This window comes from Rhincodon typus, chromosome 16, assembly GCF_021869965.1.
Source record: "Rhincodon typus isolate 14 chromosome 16, sRhiTyp1.1, whole genome shotgun sequence".
NCBI lineage: Eukaryota > Metazoa > Chordata > Chondrichthyes > Orectolobiformes > Rhincodontidae > Rhincodon > Rhincodon typus.
The window spans coordinates 42,541,921-42,567,833 of NC_063347.1; the positions used below are offsets into that span (position 1 = coordinate 42,541,921).

General features: G+C 39.8%; 1 protein-coding gene across 1 annotated transcript in view; it reads left to right on the plus strand.

Annotated features, from left to right (window-relative positions):
* Window positions 1-25,913, plus strand: part of LOC109921893 (protein SHQ1 homolog) — a 95,903-nt gene that overhangs the window by 45,400 nt on the left and 24,590 nt on the right. Inside the window, exon 7 of the mRNA XM_048606740.1 lies at window positions 9,928-10,048. Coding sequence (XP_048462697.1) covers window positions 9,928-10,048 — 121 coding nt within the window. The remainder of the gene's footprint in view (window positions 1-9,927; window positions 10,049-25,913) is intronic.

The following is a 25,913-nucleotide window of genomic DNA, read 5'->3' on the forward strand; positions in this document are numbered from 1 at the left end:
TATTATTATTCTTATTATTCATTATTATTATTCTTATTATTCATTATCAGTAACTGAAGTACTTGTAGAATTCTGGTCAGTGAGAAGCTCATCTCTGATGGATGAGAATGATGTTAAGGGAGTTAGAAAATTATGACATCAGCTGACTAATTTTAAGCATATTCTAGCTAGTAAAAATAAAGCTAAAAGTAAGTGGCGTTTAAAGATGATTATGGTAATAACAATCAAAATGAATTACGAGAGCCTCCAATCGTGATAGTGTGCCATTTGTCATCTTCACACTGCACAGCACCAGCAGCATTGTGTCAATGCATGGACCCTCTGCAGTTGTCTGTAGTTAACAGAAATGTGACTTTGATCCCAGTGACGCTGAAATGGATTGGATGAGTAGTGAGCCCACCGACACAGTGTAGGATAAAGCTTGCTAGTGGGAACCATTGTTGCTATAGTTCTCCTGCTGCCATCATCAGTGAAGAGGGAACCACTGTCATTGCACTTACTCGATTGATTGTATTTACGTGCTGAAAGAATGCATTAACTAATTTGTACAAGCTAATTTCCCACATGAGCATTTATTGGCATTTCATAAATTGATGACTCCAAGTTGCAGAATTATTAGCAGCAAGAGCTTTTTCTTTTCAAACTTCATGCCAACTGACATGAGTCTCCAATGACACACTCCCTCCTACCTCTTAAAAATTCAGCTCTGCTTAGGATATTACATTTTCGGTGACAAAAGCTTCCTGCTGAATGTCCTGTCCACGTTTACTTAAACCAGGAAGCCGAGTGACAGCCAGTGATCGAAAGGAAGATGGTTCCTGTTATACAAAATAATTGGTTAGAGGTGTCAGCACATCAGTTTTAAGATTTAAATAAAAATGCAAGCACTAATTTAATCGCTTGTGTTATTTGTTCGAATCATTTCAAACCAAAGAAAGCAGAATCTGTTTCTTATGCTGCTGTTGATTTAAAGAAGATAACCAGCAGAATCGTACGTGTACAATATCTGAAATCCAGTAGCTCGGGGAGTGGAATTCAGGGGGTTTTCCTGGATTTTGATTCCCCCCCCCCAATGAATTGAAGCTGCTGGTCTCTAAAGGGACAAATACAATCTCACATGGCTAATTGATGGGGCCATTGGTGTAAGCCTTGCGCTTAACAGATTTAAGCAGCTCTACCTCCAGGAAATTTCTCCCCGCCATAACGAAGGGTGATGCTCTGCTGTATTGCTGGCTTTAAGCATTCATACTGCTGTCTGACTCATCTTTAAGTGATCCCTTCTCACCGTTTGAAAGGAGCCTGATCTGTTTATAAAGAACAAACCAAGGACAGTGCTGACCTTTTTAACCAGATGCATCAGGTCCTAAGCATTGTGGATAACTGGATTTGGAGTGCTTTATCCATTTAACAGCTGAATATTATCCTGAAGGCTAAAGGGGGCTAATATTTTGTACCATTGTTGACCCCTTCTCCCCTCTTTTCTGTCTGTCTCCTTTCAAAAACAAGGTAGCAAACTAGAGCCTCCTGAAGTGTTTTTATTTCTGAGATGACTAAAACTGTTAATCTGCAGACTGCACAATGTTAATAGCTGTTGTGGTGCATGTGCAATGCATTTTGAAGGAAGAACACACTCTGCCAAGTTGAATCATCCTTGAAGGGAAGTTGGGGGTGGGATAGTGAAGAGAAAGTCTCTTAGGTTACAGCTTTGACTTCTGTCTGTCTTACATTTATGTTTTATGGCCTTCTAGATAAATTTTGCCCAATGGCTCTGCTGCTTTCAAAGTTGTAAAAGTCGAAATTTGTGGCTGTTTCTCTAAGGCAATTAATTGAATACTTGTAGCTGTTGGTTTGATGTAAGCACTTTATCGGTTCACATTTTGTTTGTGAGATTTTGTTTATTCATTAACAGGATGAGAGCGTTGCTGGCTAGGCCAGCATTTATTGCCTATCCCTCATTGCCCAGAGGGCAGTTCAGAGTCAACCACATTGCTATGGGTTTGGAATCACATAGGCCAGACCTGGTAAGGATGGCAGATTCCTTCCCTAAAGGACATTAGTGAACCAAGTGGGTTTTTCCAACAATTGACAATGGATTCACGGTCATCATTAGATTCTTAATTCCAGATATTTATTGAATTCAAATTTCACCATTTGCTATGACAGGGTTCAAACCCAAGTCCCCAGAACACCTCTAGATCTCTGGATTAACAGTCGAGCGATAATGCCACTCTGCCATCTTTTTGAATCAGTTCTGGCCTTAAATTGCTACACGTGATGGTGCAGTCTAAATTCTGGCAACTTTCTCTTTATCAGAATCCAGTGCAACAATGTTAAAATGCTGCCCGTTCAATGATGCCAGAATTATAGATGTTGATATATTTAGCTGCTTTTGTTAATTTTTTATACTGGAAAAACAGTTGTTTGGACCGTACAGATTTATCAATATATATTCTCCCTCTTCAATACACAAAAAAAGCAGACAAGTACAACAAGTAATTAGAAGGCATATAGAATGTTGATCTTTATTGCGACGATTTGGAATATAAAAGTTATGGAGGTCTTGCTGCAGCTGTACTGGACATTGATGAGACTGCATCTGGTGTAGACAGGTTTTGTCTCCTTAATTGAGGAGAATACCTTTGCTCTGGTAGCAATTCCAAGGTTAACAAGACAGATTCCAAGTCTGAAAAAGTTGTCCTATGACAGAATGCTGAGCAAGTTGGCTCTGCTCACTGGTGTTTGTACGAATGAGAGCTCATCTTATTTTCAGCTTCAGTTAACAAGATCATATTGATATTGGAAGCCTGGCTTAGAACTTATCTGCTCTCTCAAACAAATTAAAAAAAAAATAAAAATTGAGAGGGGATTTGTTATTGCTGCAATTGAAATCTGCTAGATCACCAGAACATTCTAGTTTATATTTGCAGTTAACTGTGCGCCACTGTTGCATTTATCATCAAACTACTTGGGGGTTGAAGTAATAAATTAATCTTAAGGACTCGATAATCATTTTTATTGTTTTGCCTTTTCTCAATCTCTGCTCTCTTTAGAAAAAAAAAGACCTTAAAGAACTGCGGATGCTGTAAATCAGGAACAAAAACAGAAGTTGCTGGAAAAGCTCAGCAGGTCTGGCAGCATCTGTGAAGAAAAAATCAGTTAACGTTTTGGGTCCATTAACTCTGATTTTTATTTACTTCACGGATGCAGCCGGACCTGCTGAGCTTTTCCAGCAACTTCTGTTTCTACTTTCTTTAGGATGATTGAATGACAATGTCATGACCTGCTAGACATTTGAATTTGAGTGGCAGAAACTGGGTTCTTCGAGAGAGAGAGAGAGAGAGATTCTCTCAATCATGCCAAAATGGAGACTTGACATCTGGAAGGTACTCAAGTATATACCACTGTACATAGATTTTCTGTCATTTACTGCAAATATATTGCCTTCATACCAACTTGTGCATTTTCTAAAGCAGACTCAAAGTTAACTCTTTCTTTTTTCACAGATGCAGCCAGACCAGCTGAGTATCTCCAGCTTTTTCTGTTTCAGATTTCCTGCATTAGCAGTATTTTGCTCTTAGTCAGTGATTTTGAGGTTGGCACAAGGTTTTTAAATGAAATAATTTCAGGGTGGAGTCTTGACATAATCAACTACTTTTTGTATTAGATGTGTGTTTTCTTCCTAAAGTGAAAGACTAGGAATTGCCAAACAAACTAGAAGATTTATTCTTGATCACAGACATCATGAAAATTTGCCATGAAATGGTTTTGCTGCTCTTGTCGAAATGAATATTTCAATCTCCTGTGATTTTAGACAAAAAGACTGAAACGTGCTGATGCATGGCTTTTCACTCGACGTTCTGGTAAAAATTTCCTCTGCCCTTTTTTTTTTGATTTGAATAAAATCTATATTGCAGTTTGCTGAAAGAGCAAGTTAATGACAATGAGGGACAGCAGGTGTCTGGGACCTTAGTGACCTTAATGACATCGACAGTGTGCCTACATAAACCAGTGAGATTTGAGGATTGTAAAAGAAGAATGACCAAGAAATCGAGTGAACTTCAATCAAAATAGGCAGAGGAAGAGAAGTAGAGCAGTGAAGAAAACATTGTTTGAGAGAGAAAAGGGAATATCAAAAGAAAATTTAAAATCAAACCCTAGTCACAACAAGGGTACCCAGCAGTTCAGATTGTTTCCTTGCATGGCAAGCAAGATGAATTGACATTTCAGTAACAATTATCAGATTGGTAAAAGGGTACTTTCGGTATTAATAATTAAAAGCTGCAACGTTCTGTGTTAGACTTAATAGGCAATTCATGTAAAACTTCAGCTGGGTTTTAAAAATAACAAGGCATTTAAGGACAAGAAGCTGTTTGAGAGACAACTGTTAGAGGAGTGGTTGAAATAAACCCGCCTTTTTGCAGCTTGTGATGTATCTCTTCATGCCTCGAACTTTTGCTATGTTAGTTGTGTGCATAATTGCATTGAGAGGATGGAGATTCATTTAAACCCCATTAAATAGAAGCTAGGGTTCTTGTGGCACTGTGGTAGAGTCCCTACTACTGAGCCAGATAGGCTCTGGTTCAAGTTCTAACTGTTCGAGAGGTGTGTCAAAACATCTGAACAGGTTGATTATAAATATCTAAACTGAAACCAACTGAAATTGTGGTTGATTTAGAAGGTACTTGTTTTCATGTACCGGTCAATATACATAAAAGCTGAGAGAAAGAAAGAGCTTACATCATTTTTGTGCCTTATCAGTTTTGCAAGATGTACATGTTAGTGATTGACTTGTTTAAAGTGAGATCACTTGTCCACGTTTTTTAGTGTATGATCCTACAAATAGCAGATGGACCAGATAAATTACTTTAAACGTTGAAAGGTGAAACGTGACCAGGACGGAAGGATAAGTGCCTTATAGTCTTTTATTTCCTTATGAACTGCTAACTAGATGGATTCTCTGTTTTAATGTTTCATCCACCAGTGACACTCCATCTGTCCTGCACTAATGAATCAAACTAAGTTAGGTGATCAGGTCTGAATGGAACTTGAAACAGTAGCCTAATGACGCTAAATAGAGACTGCTATCAGTTGAGGTTAAACAATACTAATGAAGAGATTCAGCAAAAGGCCAGGGCTGGAAAATGACCAGAATGAATTTCAATGTTTAGAAACTGATGTTTTTTTTTTGCCCTTATTCTGCACTTAAGAAGATGAAATGCAGCAATACTTGAGAGGAAAGTATCCTTAACAGAAACAAAAACACCCACCTGAAGCTAACTCATACAGAATGATACGGAACCATTTTGCTGGTGGTACTATGAAGTCAGAGTGCGAAAAGTGACCTTTGCAGATGTGACAGTCTACCAGAGACTCTTAAATACATTATCTAAGCGCTCTTGTATTGATTAGGCTACCTGACACAATCCATACATGTACTTCAGAATGGGGTAGTTGAGTGTCTTTCTTGGGTAGGAGGCGCTTTTGACGTAAATCCTTGAACAATTTTTCCAAGTCCATGTTCTCTCTGCGTTCAATCCTGGTGACAATGATGGGGAAGTTTTCCTAACAGAGTGGCAAACAAATAAGGGTCAGTGCTTTGTTGCGACTTGTACCGTGACCTTTTCCTGAAATTACATGCGTTGGTTTTGGATGAAGATAGGATTGAGTTACGCTGATAATAGCCTAAAAAAGAAGGTGGGTCTTTGCAGAAAGAAGCATTTAATTAGTTCTGATTGACTGTCTCTTTTAGAATTCAGTGTTTCAGACACTGAGCTCTGAAGTTTGAAAGATTTAAAGACTCACTTTGAGGTTTGACCAGGAGGTATTCCCTGTTCAGTTCCAGTTCACAGTAGGCAAGCAACATTGAAAGCACGCTTTGTAATGTGCATATTTTAGAATTGTCTCTGTATCTGAAATGTGCATAATATTTGGGGTTCTTTGCTAAATAATTTCTTAACGACACTTTGGTTATGTAATAGATAATTAGTCTGGTTTTAGTTTGAACTTTCACATTTCACTTGTATTTTCTTAGTGGACTTAAATGTTTATAAGGTTTTGGAGTAGATCTGTAGCTCGGGTTGTGGGTGTTGAGGTTGGTTGGCTCGCCGAGCTGGTTTGTTGTTTTGCAGACGTTTTGTTACCATGCTTGGTAACATCCTCAGTGCAGCCTCCGATGAAGTGTATTGGATCCAATACTCACTCATCTCAATCCACATGGACAAGGAGAACCATGACTTCGATTGGGACAACACCAAGATCCTGGGACAGGCTAGGCAGAGACAAGCATGAGAATTCCTGGAAGCATGGCACTCCACGAAGCATGCTATTAATAAACACCATTGAAATCGACCCCATATACATTCCACTACGCAGGAAAACCGGAAGCGAGGCAATCCATCTCAATGAACCCCAGAGTTTAAAAACCGGGCGTGAAGACACACCGACGCTTCATCGGAGGCTGCACTGAGGATGTTACCAAGCATGGTAATGAAACGTCTGCAAAACAACAAACCAGCTCAGCGAACCAACCAACCTCAGGACTTAATGTTGTTTCCTGCTGAAACAACTTCTAGTCAGCGTTCTCTCTAAGCTGTGCAGCATTAACTTTCAGTTACAGACATTGCTGCTGTGAACTGGAAGTCTATTCAGCAGGAAACAAATTAAGGGAAAGTTGTTTGTAGTTCACATTTATTTGAAGTTTGTTGATGTAACGTGTTAACTTCAATCTTGTCACGACAATGGTAAAATATTACTATCCAACTTCTGTCATCTGACTTCATTGCATGAGATCTTTCATGGACTAAAATGGTTTCATAAAAAGGAGGAAACTCTCTGGCTTATAGTGGCATGAATGGTCACCTGAGCAGCTTGAGCCAGTCTCATGAAACCAGTATGAGATAGTCAAAGACAGACTGAGCTGAAGTTAACATTGCTTCAGAAGGTACTGAAACTCTTTTATGTGAAAAATAGTCTCTTTCTTTTTCTCTTTTCACCTTTTCTGGAAGTTTCTCACGTTTGGATGAAAGATGCCTGCAGATTATCCAGCTCTCAAAATATGATGATGCCTGACTTGTGTTTGAACCCATGCTGGTTGTTCATTATTTTCATTTCTTGTTCTTCTTTAATAAATTTTAATTTGGAACTGTGGATGATTTGTGGACTTTGAAACAGTTTGTGGTAAAAGGAAAAGAATAGACCAAGCAAGCTTTTGTATGTTTGTGAGACCAGACTTGGAAGTTAATTGCAGACTTGGTTTGATTTAAAAGGGTTCCTACAGACACAGCAATCCTGGGAAGTGCATTGTGTTTAAACAGGTAACAGAAGTTGGCTATTAATGAGGTCAGTACCTGGGAGTTGGTTCTGTCAAGTCTGGAAGAGACCATGCAGTCAAGCACATGACAAATGTTGAATAGTAACTGAGGCATCGGGAGAAATAACGGCCAGTCTTTCGGGGCAGGACCAGAATTGAAGTTGTTTTCTTTTAAGCTGTGGTTTTTGGGCAGCTGATGACACAGCATGAAGATTTGAAATCTGGAATCCAAAGTCTAATGATGACCATGAATCTATTGCTGATTGTCAGGGGGAAAAACCCATCTGGTTCACTAATGTCCTTTACGGAAGGAAACTGCCATCCTTACCTGGTCCGGCCTACGTGTGACACCAGACCCACAGCAATGTGGTTGACTCTTAACTGCCCTCTGAGCAGTTAAGGGATGGGCAATAAATGCTGCCTAGCCAGTGACGTCCTCATCCTGTGAATGAATAAAGAAAAAAAAATCTCCCTGCCTTATCTCCGTCACCAGCTGCTCCAACTCAAGAAAATTGAAAGCGGAGTCAGAAGTATTACTTTACCTGAGTGGACTGAGAAGGTGACCCTGATTCGGTTTCAGAAAAGCAACCAAGGATTCTACATCTATGCCTGTGAAACAATGTAAATGAAAACCATTGAAGTACTCTGGCCAGTTTTGTTATTGTATTAATCCCTTAACTGTGTTTATTTGCCTGCCTGTCTTTTCAGTGAATGGGAGCTGAAAACCAACATCTTGGGTTTAAAGCATTGGCATCAATCAGCTAACTTCTTTTTCTCTCTGCTAAAGCTATTGTGTATTTAATAAATCATTAAGTCTTTTTTTTTTTTAAGAAACAAAACTTGCCTGGAATTAATTAATTCACAAAGTCTGGGATGGGTTATTCAAAAGTCTGGTTGGGAACCATTGGAGTAACTATTGGGAGTCTTTTGAAGGTTTGTTGTGAATACAAAGGTAGAAAGGCTGATTTGGTTCAGCAGTCTGTCTTGGTGTCCTAACACTTGGAAATAAGTGAGTGAATTGTATTTCAAGCAAATAGCTATTGGGCAGAGCAGAGAAAGGAAAGGAATTCATAACAGCAGAATCTAAAAGCTTGTTTCTCCCCAATTTCTCCTCAAGTTAAAGAAACAACCATTCGCTAAGGAGGACTTGAACATTCTACAAACTTCTCTATTGCTGAGGATTTGGACATCGACTTGATAGCCATTGTCTCAATTTCAACTGTAGCAGCTCGAATAACTTTGCAAAATGTATATTGTTCATCTTGTTGTACTGGACATTCTCCCCTGTTAAAACTTTAACTGTGTTTGTGTTTTTTGTTTAGTACTTCCCTGGATTAATGAGTTAAATAAACTTCCCCCTCCTTTTGCTCCAGAAAACCTTGTAATTGACTTTGTAATTTTGACTAGTACTATGTTTTAATTGAAGCATGATATGGCTGCATGATTTAAAAAGTACCAAAAATGTTTGTTGTGACTGACCAAGGGAGTTGAAAAAGAGGATAGCTGGTTCACTCCTCCTCACTTGGCTATAACACTTGTTGAGAAATGCAAAGCTTGAGCTGTGCTTCGTAGTTACAGTAGATTCCTGAGCAACATGTTGGAACTGCAGTGAGATTGGCCTTCCATTTCAGCTTAATGTTCACAGTATTGTGCCCTTCTAACTATTTTCTAATCAACCAAGATATTGCACACCTCTGGAATAGGTGGGACTTGAACCTGGGCGTTTTGGCTCAAAGGTCGAGATACCACCGCTGCACCACAAGAGCCCTTTCAAGCTGTCTGAATAACTTGAACTATCTGGTTGAGTACAGATTGGCCATAGTACAAAGCTTCTGTGCTGAATCACTGGTTAAAAACAAGTATTAAATACTTCTAGATAATTAAGTGAGGGCATAATTGCATTTGTGGTAAGCTAGAGTCCCTGTGTTGATTGCACATCAGTTATACACAACAGCTGTTTGCAGAAAACGCATGTTGTATAATCGGAGATGGTGAACTGGAACTGCAGAATGATTAACCTGGAAAAAGTACCACAGCAGTTCTGTTCTTGATCTAATCAAGTAAAATTTGGGAGTAAGCAACGCCATGAAAAACATCTTAGATTATCAAAAAAATTTCCTTTGGACATGCTTAAAAATATAATTATTAATAGTCACTACCATGAGATGTTAATCTGCTTGTGACTATACACAACATTATAGCAACTGGAGCCATTTAGAAATTAGCATGAGGCAAGTGCCTGATAGCTTCTGAATAATTCTACAGTATTTTAGAAATGCATGATTAAATAACCGGAGTTGTCAACAAAGCGACAAACAGAGGCTGCAGTAAACTGGTTCTGTCATTACACAAATCATTACATCACAGTTTTTAATTAGCTTATATATAGTTGTCTTTTAAGTGCAATAATCCCTATTATAGCATTTGAAGCTGTTTTTTCTTTACAGATTGTAGGATTTGGTTATGAAAAATGCCTTTTTTTTTGCTTTTATGATATCGTTTGATGCTGCATGTGATTAGTTCTATATAGCTAGCATCTTGAACTATTTTAATACCTTGGTGAAAATAACTTTGTTTATTTAAGATTTACTTAACTATTTATCTTCTCTTTAAACTAGGTAAGTCTGCTGTTCTCAAGTCCCTTCTGGACATCCATAAGATCTGCAGAGAGAGTGACCCTGCATACCTCTTGAATGACCTCTATATCACAGACTACTGCATTTGGATCCAGAAAGTGAAGTAAGTCTTACAGTGATTGGGTAATCTCAGCAAACTCCAAGGACAGTTTCACAGCCTGCAAACTGGCAGAACATTTGTGACCCACCGTGTGTAAATTCTTTCAGCTATTTGCATAGCTCTATAGGGTTGCTAGGTGACACTGTACCCGATTGAATATGTATAAGGAAAAGTTAAGTGGTTGCCAAAATATGCCATTTGAAATTTATTGTTGTACTCTTCCACAGATCATTCTTTCTTCAAGCTGCTACTCTTCTTTTTCAGTTGTATATTGTGGATCGTATTTCAAGTCGTCAATTTTCCCCTGACAATTCTGAAGTTTTGGAAACTCTTCAAAGATTTTGATGTGATTCCTTTGCTACATGATATTTTCAAACAAAATATTCATTATAAAATGTCACTTTGTGCTTCAAATAGCTGTCCACCATTTGACAATACGAACGATCTTCATAAAGTTGAAAAATGTGGCAGGTAACCAAGTCTGAAGTCAAAGGTTTCAAACTTGCTGTCAGGTTATTAGAGAATAGAAGTATGCATAAAGTGACAGCTTTGGAAGGCTGCTCACAAAATCATTGCAAACAGACTTCTGTTTTAAGTCACTGAGCGTGTGTTGAAATATGCATGAATATTTGCAGGGAAAGAAACAAGCTTGGTAAATCTCCTTTTGATCATGAGGAGTAGCATCTCAGAAAATGTGGTAGTATTAATGACATGCTTTTCACAGCAGAACTTAAATTATATTGTGGTGTGGAATTATGAGCCATTTAACTTTCAGGTGCATGCCAGCACTTTGTTAGGGTTCAGTCTGTTGCCTTAGTCTAAGTTTGTCTGGACTGATGTTGACTTGAAATGCGATCTTCACAGAATCCAGGGCAAAGGGTGTTGGTGTGCCTGTGCTTAGTTTTGAATATTCCTGAAAAGTGTGTTTGTCAGTTGATAAAGTGTAGCTTCTCATAAGGTGGCACTTCTTGCTGATCCTATGTTGTAATTTCTGTAGATGAGCGTCTAAATGGTTGCTTGGCAGTACAGAGTTTCCATACTTTTAAAGAAAGAGACATGCTGTGGAGCTTTATATCTTGCGCTCATCAGGACAGAATTGCAAGAATACCTGATCCTTAAGGAAACAGCAATTTATACTGCATGAGAAGAAGGTGCTAATTGGATGGTTGGCACATGGACTCCACAATAAAATCACCAGTATTCTGAGGTGGTGTAGTAAATTCTGCCATTTGTACAGTGTTGTCCCCATATAATTAGTATGCCAGTTTAAGTTAATACTAACAAATCTTGGGTGGTGTTGATGGCCTATTTTGTGAAGTGGGTCAGGCCATCGGGGCTGATGGATCAGCAGTGACTAGATGGAATTTTGTTGTTTTCGAGTGTGGGTGGTGGGGGAGGGGGAAGGAAGGGAAACAACATGGAGTAGACTCTCCCTGTCCAGGACAGTGGTGAGAGGGGATGGTAATTGGCTGGGTTGGCATTGGTGGAGGCCTGACACCACACTTAAAGCAAGATTCAGACTGTTCTATTTCAGTCTTTATTTTGTGCGATGGGATTTGGAGCAGTTACTTAGGCTTAAGGCATCCCTATTCTATTTATCTGCTCTCAGGCAGTTTCTTAGTACGTTTGTGACTCCTTACAACTAACAGAATGTGCAATTTTCATTGTGCTGTTCAGAAGATCTGCTTTGGGTTAGTTGAATCCCAGTGGGTAGTGACCAGTTCAATAATGGTCCAAGAACAGTGTTCTTTAATTACCCAATATTTTATCAGGGTCTTGCACAGAACACGGTTAGATGATGACGGTGGGTTGAAGGCAGTTAGGCAGCTAATTACTTGTTATAGTCAGAATGGCAGGTGTGCCGGGCCCGAGTTGCAACGTCAACGATTTTGGCATGTGATTAAACGACTGAAGAGTAAATCTGGAGTTGAACAAAATTTGGATGGTGCCTGCATCAGTCTGCCAATTTAAATAAGGCATCAGGGGAGTGTTGCTGGTGGGAAGACCCAGAATGACATTTAGAATAAAGTATAAAGTAAATTTGCTCAGTGACTGTGAAATGTTTTTTGAATGTGCTCCCAGAGCAGCAGTAATCTGCTTAGGAACCGCACACAAAATCCATAAACCAGTACTTAGAGCCCCTGATTTAGGCTCTTTCAGTGAGTTGGTCAACTCACGTTTTAGAACTCTTCTCCAGAGTCTGCTCTGTTACTTGCAGTAAAAACCCAGCTATTTTCTTACTGAATGCTATACTTGAATACAAGTGGTAGCAGAACCCCCCTTGCTCCTCAACTGTGTTATTTCCATTAGCCACATGAGTGGCTGTGTATTCATCCACTTCATTATCTGGTTGATAAATTTAATATCAGGTTATAGAGATTTTTTATTGCAGTGAATTGATCAGTTAGGAATGAAATAATCATATGGGAGCTTTCTAACTTTGATCATGGTACTTTTTGCCTTGTTAACTTGAAATTGAAACTTGGTTTGGATTGAAACTTGGCCATAGAGGTGTTGAGGAAGCAATTTAACTGAAGAATAACTCTGGATTATTAACAGACAATCTACCCATATCAATAAATAATACTGGTTTTGGCAGTCGTGAACTACTATAACACTTGGGCGGCCTGGTGGCTCAGTGGTTAGAATTGCTACCTCTCAGTGCCAGGGACCCAGGTTCGATTCCACACTCGGGTGACTGTGGAGTTTGCACATTCTCTGGGTGCTCCGGTTTCCTCCCGTGGTCCAAAGGTGTGCAGGTTAGGTGGACTGGCCATGCTAAATTGACCATAAAATCCAGGGATGCGTAGACTAGGTGGATTAGCCATGAGACATGCAGGGTTATGGTGATAGGGCAGGAGGGTGGTTCTGGGTGGGATACTGTTTGGAGGGTTGGTGTGGACTCAATGGGCCGAATGGCCTGTTTCCAGACAGTAGGGATTCTATGACTAAGAAATTGCAGTTCCCATTAGAAACTGTTATCAATTTTGTGTGTGTGTGTGTGCAAATCCGTTCTGAGTTGAGTAACATTATAGACTTTATCGCTGTACGTCGACTTGTCTGTTTTGTACGGAGTGTTCTGAGAGCTTTGTTCATAAGATATTACTGAGGTTACCATAACTTTGTTCACAGTTTACGTTTAGTTCAGTTGTCTGTGTGGATTGGCTGTGTACAAGTTAGCTGCTGCATTTCTGCATTACAAGAGTGACTGACTATACTTCAATTGACTATAGGAGTTGGGACATCATGTTGAGGTTGTACAGGACATCAGTGAGGCCACTTTTGGAGTACTGTGCAGTTCTGGTCTCCCTGCCAATGGAAGGATATTATTAAATTGGAGAGGTTTCAGAAAAGATTTACAAGGATGTATCTGGGAATGGAGGGTTTGAGTTATAAGGAGACACTGGATAGGCCACTTCTGAGGAAGGGCCACCAGACCCGAAACATTAACTCTGTTTTCTCCTTCACAGATGCTGCCAGCAACTTTTGTTTTTGTACTGGATAGGCTGGGGCTGTTTTCACTGGAGTGTCAGAGGCTGATGGATGACATTAGAGGTTTATAAAATCATAACGGGTATTGATTAGATTTGAATAGCCAAGGCCTTTTCTTTAAGGTAGCAGACTTGAAAACCAGATGGCATAGGTTTAAGGTGAGGTGAAGGATTTAAAAGGGTCCTGAGGGACAAATTTTTCAGAGGATGTTGCGTGTCTGGAATGAACAGCCAGAGGAAATAGTAAATGCAGGTACAGTTACAACATTGAGAGACATTTGGACGGGTACGAGAACAAGAAAGGTTTAGAAGATATGGGCCAAAGGCAGGCAAGAGGGACTGGTTTAGTTTGGGAGATCTGGTCGCCATGGGCAAGTTGGACCAAAGATGTTTCTGTGCTGTATGACCCTACAGGTTGGGAATCTTTTTTTTTTCCTGAAAACCTCAGGACCACCTTTTTTTGTTTTTTTGGATGGGTCCTTTGGGGAAAGAAAACTTTACCTGGTCTTAACAGACCTAAGAGTGAAGTTTTGCTTTCCCAAAAGTCCCAACAACAGTGTGTGTCCAAGTCTGCTTTCAAAAACCCCTTCAGTTTTTAGGTCTTTTTGGTTTTTGAACATGTGAATGAAGGATACCCAACCTGTACTTGATTTGACTGTAAAGCACTTTAGGACCAGGGTCACGTCCTGTGGTTATGAAAGGCGCTAAGTACAAAGACATTTTTGCATCTGTGATATGTCTGTCTCGATATTTGTCTGTTTTCAGGAACATAGCTGTGTTTGTACTTAAATTTTTTTTTTGTTTCTAAGTTTCCAAACTCCATGTTTAAACGTTGATCAGCTAAGGGCACCAGTCTCTTAAGTCATTATAGCTTTCTCTGAAATTTGTGGTTTTGTCATCAGAAAAACATCATAACAGCATTAATTTCACAGTGGTTCATTTTTCAGTTAATGTTTATTTCCATCAACCAAATGGACTTATTTTGTCATGTCACCTTTAGAATTAATTTGCATCTGATTTTGACAGATATATACGACGGATGGGCATAGTTATGCTGTCATTAGTTTCTTGAAAGCCAATGTTATTTTGATGACTCACTTCTTTCTTGGCAGCTGAACAATGTTAAAACAGGTAGAATGTGGGGTAATTTCTCTTTCCTTCATAACTGTCCAGACACAGCAACTTGTTCATATTGAATACGTTTTTGGAACCTTGACAAGTCTGATTTCACTCCGCAGCAACCACCAATTTGGGAACACCAACCCAGTTACAAAAGTCCTTTTATTTGTTTCATCCTTCTGAAACTCCTGGAATATTTCCTAAATTATCAGTATTAACCCTTGGATTTCCCAAAACTAAAACATTACTGTTCAGTAGACCACTGAGGAAAGCTTTAGATGGATATAGACGAATTGAACTAGTTCAGTTTAGGAAACCTGGTTGTCATGGACGAGTTGGGCTGAAGAGTATGTTTCTGTGTTTATACGACTCTATGACTGCTCAGACGAGTCCTTCAACAGTATAGAGAGGCATAGCGCCTGTGAATTGTGATGGTCTGGGAGGAGCAGTGGTGGTGCTAGGAATTGATTGGTAATGTTCGGGTAAGTGATGTTCTTAATAGTGTTGCTACTAACCTCCGAGACTGAGAAGCTTTTTGGATGGATTTTTTTTCGTCCTTCATCATGGGATGTGAGCTATATTGGCTGAGCCAGCATATATTACTGACCCTAATAACTCTTGTGAAAGTATTGGTGAGTTGCCTTCACAGTGAGCTGTGCAAACAATCACGTGGCAAGATTTGACATTTCAGGTGTTACTGATTAAGTTTTACTGTAACTAATCAACATTGACAACACATTACATAGGCAGTTCATACACTCAACAATTTGTAGGTTATCTCTGAACTACTTAACAAACTGAACCACACCTTCTACATTTTTATACTTTGCACTGCTGTCATTCTTGTTTTTAATGTTTTCAATTCCTCCCAGTTATTAATCAGTCTCTCCCTTCCCTGCTACAGTGAGTTCTTTTTTTTTATTAAAAAAAATCCGTTCACTCAGACCCCTGGGTACAATCAAATTGATATACAGCAGCAAGGCACTCTCTGGTGACTTTTCATTCTTCAAGGTCCTGATTTTTGTTTCCAGGTCAAGTGCGCAGAGATGGAAGAAATCCCTACCCCTGATCCTTTGCCATTCCCTCTCTATTCCAATTCAGTTGGTGTCTGCCACATGCAGAGCTTTGGAGCTATGCCACAGTGTTTATTCATGTAACAATTAGGTAAAAGACACTCTCTTTGATAACAAACTAAGTCAATACATTGAATCTGCTTCAACTAATCCCATTTGAAAACACACATTCCACTCAATGAATAAGAAATGTTCAGAAGGATATGGACCAAATGCTGGCAAATGGGACTAGGTCTGATCAGTACGGGCAAGTTGGGTAATTGCCGACTATTTGACTTTCTATCATTTGTAATCCCAACCCCTGATCCTACGGCAACCAATCACGTAAAACGAATGGGAGGCCACATGCATCTCTCAAATGCTCCACTTTACCTTCAATTAAAAGAACCGTTCAGAACATAAGCATCTTACATCCGGCAGTCATAATACTGTTGCCATTCCAAATATGCCATTTTCTTTGGACAATTGTCCTTTTTCAGAGTACTTAAAATGAACTTCTTAAAGTACAAATTCAAAACCTTTTGACGTTTGGAATTGTTTTAAGCTTTTGTGTGCTTTTCTCACCTTGTAAAATGAGAGACCTACTTAAAGACCATGGAAATGCATCTTTCACATTGTTCCTTTTCCACTCTTCTTTGGATTTTGTGCTAACATTTTAGAAGCTGTTAAGCTTTTGGTTTTCTCGGATGACAAGTGTGTACATCTCCATCCTCCGAGGAGCATATGAAAATAGGCAGCCCGAATGTCCACATCTTAATGACAATCACGATACAAAACTGCCTGCCCTTCAGCATTACTGGAATAGAAATTGTCATTCAGAAGGTCTGACTCGTGGAGATTGGAACATCGAGCATTACATTGTACTAAATGAAAGTTGGCATTAAGTCACGTTAGAGAAGAACAGAGAAATTTATTTTGGGTTTGGTCTGAGCTGTATCTGACATGAGAGCTGGATGTTATAGTAGGTGCCCTATACGGGGAAAACATTCTGCTCCTAGCACAACAATGAGAAGGGGATGGTTAAATGAATGAGGCAGTAGGCTTTTCACAAATGAGACACAAACATCCCTGAATTCAAAGTGAGCAGTGAAGCAATATACGAGAAATATGAACCCATTTGCTTGTTCTCGGTGCTAGAACAAAGTGGTTTGGTGGTCTATCCAGGCTTCAGAGAGAGATCACGCCCCAGTTAATTGTTTCTTCAGCTAATCTGTTGTCTAAATAAAACGTTTGTTGAAATGCAAGAAGTAGAAAAGATGTTGAATGGTATTTTATTCAGCCAGTTTAATGACATTGGTACCTTTCTTACTGGTTTTATTTCACCACATATCTGACAGGGCACCTTAGTACTGTCGAAATTAGTTTGACCAATAGTGGTCAAATATGAAGGAAATCTTCCACTGTACCAAGTTCAATTCAAAATCTAAATTGGTATGTTCTTTGGCTGTCTATTTTGCTACTTTGGGCCTAGTGAAGGCCTCTCACTAAGGTTTTGATTTCTCACTAGGATTTTCTTCAGATCATGATTGAAAGATTTTAAGAGGGTTAATGGTTCATATTTATTCCTTTATAATGGATTATGTAAAATTAAGATGTGCCACCATCTCATCTAATTTCCCCTTGGGTCTGCATGATCTTATTTATCTAAAAAATCTGACTAGTCATTTTCAGACTGTTGGGTATTGTCTGCCGGCATGATATTCTGTACCAGTTCCAAGGAGGAGAGAGAATGTCATTTACAATTTTTGGCATTTCTAAGCCACGCTTCAGCGCTGAAAGCATTCACTGTTTCCAAGTGGCACTTCGGCCTATTTGCTGCTCACAAACCTAGTGTAAAGTCAAATTTCGATTCATAGGTTTTGGTCTGAAAGCTGGCTTTTTCTTTCTGGATTTGTTGACAAACATTGGGAAGAAGCCTGAATTTTAACAGCGTCCTCAGACAAGAAAATGAGGGACTTGGGAAGAGATCCTAAAATGCAAGCATATATATGCCAGGTCACTAGACCACAGATTCTGATCTGTCAGGGGCAATCATAGGGTAGATGTCAGGAAGTATTTGTTCACACAGAAGGTACACAACATCCAGAAAGAGTTGGGTGGGAGATGCTTGAGGCCTGGACATGGTATCAATAATAACTAGAAAGGAAGAGCATAAAGTTAATATTTTGGAAGGATGAGATCAGATCCTCTGATTAGCCCATCTTGTGTCATAAAGAACAGCTTACGAGTGTGAATCCTTCCATTTATCCACAGATTTCAAAGTTGAAAACTTTAAAATCAATTTGCACAGTTTGTTTTAAAGAAATAGCTACAATTGTTCTAAAGAACCCTCCCCTGGTCAGTATGCTCTTCCCAATCAATGGCTGTTGACTGCAAAGTTGGCTAGTGCCAGTTAATTTTCCATATTTCTGTTCAGGCACTGCCCAAGTGGCTAATATTTAATGTATGTTATGAGCTGATAAGCTTTTTATTCTTGATAACACCATCCATGAGAGAACTGGGAGGAGCTTTGAGAATTTTCTATCTTTCTCTCCCTTTTGCTGTCTCTCCTACTTTTGGTATGCTGCCAACGTAGTGCCCTTGATGCCATTCTGATGGTGACCAAATAATGCAACACAAACTGGAATCCAGGTTAGAATTTTCTGCCCTATAGGAACTCGCATGACTTGACTTTATTACATTCTAGTGCAGCCTTAATACATATTTAAATTTGTACTTTTTCCATAGCACAGTTACTAACATTGCTTTTTGCAAAGAGGCTTGTAATAGGACTTGCCGGGATGTGTTTGCACCTGCCAATCTCTAGGTCTAAGTATTTCACAGTATTGAGGAGGGTCTGCGCTATCGTACAATACAACGTGTTAGATTTGGTAGGAATTCAGCATTTCATCTCCGGGCTGATTTTGTACTTTTGAATCCTAACTTGGGAGATGTTAGTCTTGTGTTTGATAGATCAAAGTTCCAGTTAGAACTGTAGAATGAAAATGAAGATGGATTTCAAATTGTGCTTGACTGTTCTGAGTACATTTATATCTGCAAAAGGGAAGTACTTATGAGCAATGTATATTAGGAATAATCATCCTGAAAGGAAATTTTCAACCATTTAGACTGTAATTTGAATATTTCTTTGTTGCCTTTCAGTGTAGCACTCCCGACTGTCCACCTTTTGCAACCTGACTGAATATAAGAACGCAGAACACATTTTCTTAAAAGGGTTGCCATTTTTTCAAGGTATTTTTGACAAGTCTTTTTTTTAAGAGGGGGAGTTTATATTGAAGGGCTTTTTTTCCAGCAAAGTACATTCACAATTTCCACTAAAAATTGTAAATGGTGAACTGTTGTTACCCCAAATCAGCAGCAATAAGCAACTCCAATCCATTGTGTTGGAATGGTCCCTGACCATAAGTACTTGATAAAGTGCTTGGAGACCGCTTTGTGGAACACCTACGCTCAGTTCGCGACAAATGACTGCACCTCCCAGTCGCGAACCATTTCAACTCCCCCTCCCACTCCTTGGATGACATGTCCATCCTGGGCCTCCTCCGTGCCTCACCGATGCCACCCGAAGGTTGCAGGAACAGCACCTCATATATTTCGCTTGGGAACCCTGCAGCCCAATGGTATCAATGTGCACTTCACAAGCTTCAAAATCTCCCCTCCCTCGACCGCATCCCAAAACCAGCCCAGCTCATCCCCGCCTCCCTAACCTGTCCGTCCTTCCTCAGACCTAGTCACTCCTCCCACCTCCAGCCCCACCCCCACCTCCTACCTCCCAGCCTCATCCTGCCCCCTTGACCTGTCCGTCCTCCCTGGACTGACCTATCCCCTCCCTAACTCCCCACCTACACTCACCTTTACTGGCTCCATCCCCGCCTCTTTGACCTGTCTGTCTCCTCTCCACCTATCTTCTCCTTTATCCATCTTCCATCCGCCTCCCCCTCTCTCTCTCTTTATTTCAGAATCCCCTTCCCCTCTCCCATTTCTGAAGAAGGGTCCAGACCTGAAACGTCAGCTTTCCTGCTCCTCTGATGCTGCTTGGCCTGCTGTATTCATCCAACTCTACACCTTGTTATCTCAGTGCTTGATAAATGCTTGTTGTGAGTAAGGTGAGATGGAAAAGAATGCAACAGAGTAGTTAAGAGTGTGTTAATTGATGACCAAAATGACGACTGAAGTGGCTGAGAATGGCATTGTTAATCATGCAAAAATGTAAAAGTAACAGCAAATTGAATTAACTAAATCCAATCCTGATCATTTGTTTCTGGCCTAACCTTTTGAAAACATTGGTGAGGTCCTAAGAAGATCAAAATATATACGAATTCAGATGACAAGGGCATGTCATTGATTTACCCTTAGGTTATATGCCCTCAAAATAGATTATTAACATTGAAATAACAGTGTGGAGCTGGAGGAACACAGCAGGCCAGGCAGCATCAGAGGAGCAAGAAAGCTGACATTTCGGGTTGGCACCCTTCAACAGAAATGGGAGAGGGGAAGGGAGCTCTGAAATAAAAAGAACTCCTCATGGAGGTAGGAAGTGAAAGTAGGACAACAATGGAAAAATAAATTCATTACTCAATGGTACAATAGAGAAAAGTGGCCAACGTTCTTCTTCAGAAGGGTCCCGACCCGAAACGTTAACTTTCCTGCTCCTCTGATGTTGCCTGGCTTGCTGTGTTCCTCCAGCTCCACACTGTGTTATCTCTGACTCCAGCATCGGCAGTTTTTACTATCTCTTATTAACAGTGAAGGTTCTCTTAGATATTGGAAAGTCAAATCGACTTATGGGCGTAGGAGATTCCATGCAAGCCCAGTCCCTTGTTCTCAATTTGAGAATGTGACTTGAACAGAATGAGGGCAGTCTATGGCATCATTTGAATCAGTGCTGCCAAATAAAAAGATGCACCTATTGAATGAGTTTCACTTTCAATTAAACTCACCTTTTTCTCTCTACCTTCTTTAAACATTAAATACCTGCTGGAAAATTCTTAGTTACAGACGTTTTGTAATAGATGGGTTTCAGCTCAATTGCAATAAGCCAGTCTACTGTAGCTCCCTGCTTGAGTTCATATATAAAGGGTAACCATTTGACAGAAGTACTGGATGACTGCAGGAGCTATGCTGATGATCAATCATTCCTTCAGTGGAGGAGGGGTGAAAAATGGAAGATCATTTCAGAGAAGTATTTCCTAGCCAAGTAGTTGAATTGTCTTAATCAGGAATATTTCCCTTTTAGTACGGAAAACTAATTCACATTTCTTGAATATATTTCTGTTGTGTGAATGATAACAGATTTTAAAAACTTGTGGAGCCTCTGAACATTGCATAGATCCTTAAACTAACCATTTTCAGTTGTATTTTGATATCACATGCTTGTGTAGTGTTGACTGAGTTAAGGATCGCAATGCATGCGGGAAAGGATCTTCATTCCATTGTACACATCAGTTCACTGAAAGTATGTCTGATGCAATAAGTCTCTATTGATTGATGGAAGTGCTCACTGAGTACATTGCATATAAATCAACGAGCTTCCAGGTTACTGAGGGAAGCTGTTAATCTTGTCTGTACTAATAAGGCAGTGGGTTGCCAATATCTGTTCTCTGGTATCTTTTTTCAGTTCGGTTTGACGTTCTCATTCATTTAAAAGGAAAATATTTCGTCTTTATTTCAAAATGGATTTAAAAGTTGCAGTAAATCAGTTCTAAAAATATAAGGTGCACCATCGGGTTGAATTATGTTGACTTACTTACTGTAGAGAAAGATCGTGATACTAAATCTGTTGGGATGTGTTTGCCTCTTTTTGCTTTCATAGCTCTTTTGTTTTTGGCAGTTTTATTCTTGTAAAGTGAAAGGTTATACTGAAGGAGAGCATTTTGATGAAGCTTCTTTCACTTTGTTGTTAAATAAATCAGACTAGAATTAAGTATGGGTGGTTGTGAGGAGGAAGATGAATCCATAGTGAAGAGGCAATCAGCGTTTTCTTTGGATTCCAGACCTAATGATTTCTCTTGCATCATGAGCAGATTTTGTTGATTTTCGACAAGATAATAATAAGTAATGTAATGTTAACCAACATTTTTTAAAGCTGCAGACAATTTCAGTATAGGCGTTTTTATTGTCAAGAAATAAATTTGACAGCTGCTTCATCCTATTCAGAGATCTCTAAAGACATGAAATATTTTGCAAAGTTTTCTCTGCTGCCCAAACACCAAGTGAAATGTTACAGTTCCCATCTTCTGACAGTAGGGGCCCTCGGTGAATTGCTGTTTCCTCGTTTGCTCAACATCATAATTGATGTGTACATACTTTCCTGCCATTTATTATTTCTTTTGTTTTCTGTCTGCCACCCCCACACCAATTTTCACACACCAGAGGAAACCAGAGGGTTCTGTTTTAACTACTATTGGAACAAAGACCTTCCAATGGGCCTGTTGTTGATTTGCATGTGCACTTTGTCCTCCAAATGTCTGATCTTTTATCGCTATGAAGGCAATTAATCTTGCGCTTACATTTTCACTGCTACGTGCGAATAGACATTTAGCACCATAAATTTTAACCATGTATTTTATGCAGCTCCTTGCCCCGTTCTGGATTTGGAATAAAGCCAGTGAGCAGCTACACAGCAGAAATCTATAGATATGATTGGAAGGTGCATCACTTTAATTTCTGCTGTCTCATAGCGATTGATTCTGAATTGCTCAGCAGAGTGCAACCAAAGATTTCTGCAACCAGAGGGATGATGTACCAAAAAGGCCCAAGTGGTTGAGAGCTCAAAGATTCAGATATTGTACTGGGCTAACAATGGTATTGGATTCATAATTTATAGTCCTCCACATGACAACACGGTCCAGCGATCAAATTGTTAATTCTGCCTTTTGATTTCCAAGTATCAGGAGCAAAGTTTCAAGTTCAACAATGCATTAGGCTGAGGACCAGCTAATGCAATATCAACAACTAAGAGTTGAGAATGTCGAGATTTACTGTTGGTATTCTTTGTTGATCTTATGGATCATTGAAGAATGCTCTTTACTATATCTGCTTTTGTGTTCACGACAAGAACGTGGTCTCTGGCTTAAATCTGAATATCTCTTAGAGGTATCTTGCCCTTTTTAAGTAGGCTTAATTTTTAAGTGGGCCAACAATAACAGTTGACAACTACACAGCTCATTTTCTGTAGAAATTGCTCCCAGGTTCTTTGTGAAATCTTAAGGGTCAGAATGGATGCCGAGCCACAGCCCACTAGCTATTAGGAGTGACTGAGATGTGACGTTTAGGACATTTTTTAAGAAGCAGGAGGTGGAGAGACAGACGCCAGGAAGGAATTCCAGAATCTGGGGTTTTGGTGGCTGATAGCACAACCCTCAACATTGGGGTAAAAGGAGAGAGAGCCGTGTAGAGTCTGGTCAGGATTGTATGGCATGAGGAGGAATAGATTGTAGGAATAACACTATGGTGAAGGCCTGAGAAACAAAGTGAGGATATTAAATTTTTCATTGGTATACCTCTTGATGAGTAGGACCCTTTTTGCAGAACAATGTTGTAGGTAGCATAGAAAAGAGAAATGCTCATGGAGAGCAGTAGCGAGCCAGGAGAACAAGTTCGGAAGTGACAGACATATGATGTTCACTAATGTCCTTTAGGGAAGGAAACCTCCAGCCTTGCCTGATCTGGCCTACATGTGACTCCAGGCCCACAGCAATGTGGTTGACTCCGAATTGCCTTCTGGGCAGTTAGGGTTGGGCAGTAAATGCTGCCTAGCCAGCAATGCCCTCGTCCTGTGAATGACGGTTTCTGCACCAGATGGTTTGAAGCAAGGTTGAGGTGAACAATGTTTTGTAAATCAAGGTCTTTATTATAACAGAGACTGAGTTCCCATTCAAATAGAATAATAAGAAAATGAACGATTTGTTTCAAATTTGAAGTCATAATTAAACAAGTTATGAGAGTGCTGGAGAAGGTGCAGACTGGGGTTGAAGGAAAGAGCTCATGATTTCAGTCTTATAATCTCTTCCAGCTGAATAGATACAACTCGTGACTGACTGTGAAAGATAGGAATGGAGCGGATAGAGTTGTGTGTTACTGACGGATAATTGGGAGCTGGCCTCATATCTGAAGGTGTTACCGGATCATGAGGTAGAGTCTGGTGTTCCTGATGGGAGATTTGGAGCTGACTCTCCTAGCTGGAAAGGGGTCTTCTGGCTACAGTCAGATCACGAAGTGTGGAAACAAACAACAAGAACAGTCTGTGTTGAGGAATGGAAGGCAGGCATTGATAATTGACCATGTTGAAGGCTGCAAGACCATTGAAAATGGTTAATGCATGTGGATAAAATCTTCCCTAACTTATGGTAGGGCTACAGAAAGAGTGGATAGAAGAGATTCAAAAAGGGATTTCGGCTGAAATGGCTGTTACTCTCTAAGGTGACAACATGTTTGTAGAGTTCAGCGAAAGAGAAGGCAGTTGAAGACTGGACAGTTGCTTGATGGGACATGGCTATTCCCTTCACACAAGGAGGTTTCTGACAAGGCATTAGGCAGTGGCGCTCTAGAGACTTAAATACCAAATCGGAGTTGGATAGTCAAATAGATTGATAATGGCTGAATTTTCATGCTAAATGTAACTCCTAATACATTGTCTTATGAGGTGTCCAGGGATGTGCAGGCTAGATGGGTTAACCATGGGAAATGAAGAGTTACAAGGATAGGATAGGGTTTGGGTCTGGTTGGGATGCTCTTCAGAGGGTGGGTATGGACTCCATGGGACAAATGGCCTGCTTCCGTACTGTAGATATTAAGGCAATTGAGTGGGAGACAGACAGCCTGACAATGTTTAGCAGCAGAAGTAATAGCAACTAATATTGCTTTTCATCTTTCCAGAGGATAACTGATTAAATCTGTGAATATCCCACATCCTATAGGGAGCTGACATGGAATGGGTGCTAGTAGATTGGGATGATATCGAGTATCCTTAAAAACATTTTTTTGGAGCTAGCAAGCGGTAGAATATAATGTACGAGTAAACATTAAGTACTTAAAGTTTCAAATACATCTGCTTCAAGCACAAGTTTGCATTTTGGATTAGGACTGCAGGTTACTGGCCCAAAGAGCTGTTTGATGAAACTTGTTGAGTTTGTCAGGCCTTTTGTGTAGTGTTTTTAAGGTCTTTAGCGAAAACTTGTAGGTCAGGTGGTGGATGCCGTTGTTTGTGAGCTCACTGAGCCGGTTGTTCTGCAATGTGCAGACGTTTCATTACCCTTCTAGGCAACATCATCAGTGCAATCTCTAACCAGACATGCAAGGGAATTCCTGGAAGCATGGTTCCCAAAAGGGACTCCATTAATAAACACATTTAAAAAAAGACCCCGTATATAGACCGCTGCTAAAACCACAGAACTGGAAGCGACAAGACTGTCACACCAGGGAATCGTATAAATCCGGACGGAACCAGAACACCAACGCTTTGATTAGAGATTGTATTGATGATGTTGCCTAGAAGCGTTAACGAAACGTCTCCGCACCACAGAACAACCAACTCGACGAGCTAGCGAACAACTGCTTTGTGTCGTGTTTTGTAATGATGCCATGTAATAGAGAAAGATAATTGTGATAAGAATTTAATAAAGTTGAATAAAGTCTTTGTTGTGCAACGAGAAAGATTTGTCATGGTTTGAAAGGCTAGCGAGCAGACTTCGTAATTAAGTGGAACAGCATGAGGTATTTTTCGATTGATGCCACAAATAGGATGAGTTTACTATTTGAATGAAGCAAGGATTGGACTCAGTTCATATTATGGAGCAATACTATGCTGCTTGTGTTGTTTATAAACAGGTGCGTAAACATTATTGTGCCAACATATTTTGATTAGTCTCAGAAAGAGAGAGACCAAGGTTTACCCAATAATTTGCTGATCATTAAACCTCAGAAAATTCAACCTAAATTCCAACTGGAATTACCAAAGAATTGTATCAAAACTGTTCACGCTTCAGAGTTGTTTGAGTTTGTGAACTATCTGGTTGTTCAATAGAGGTAGCATTGAAATACTTCTAGGAAACTGGTTTACTATGGTGACTGTGTTTCTTTCTTCTGTGGTTGTTTCCCCCTCTCTTCCCGTTTACGTCCATGCACTAGGCTTTCTTCCTGGTTTATTTTAACCATTATTTAGCTATGGTCTCCCTTAAAATGAAT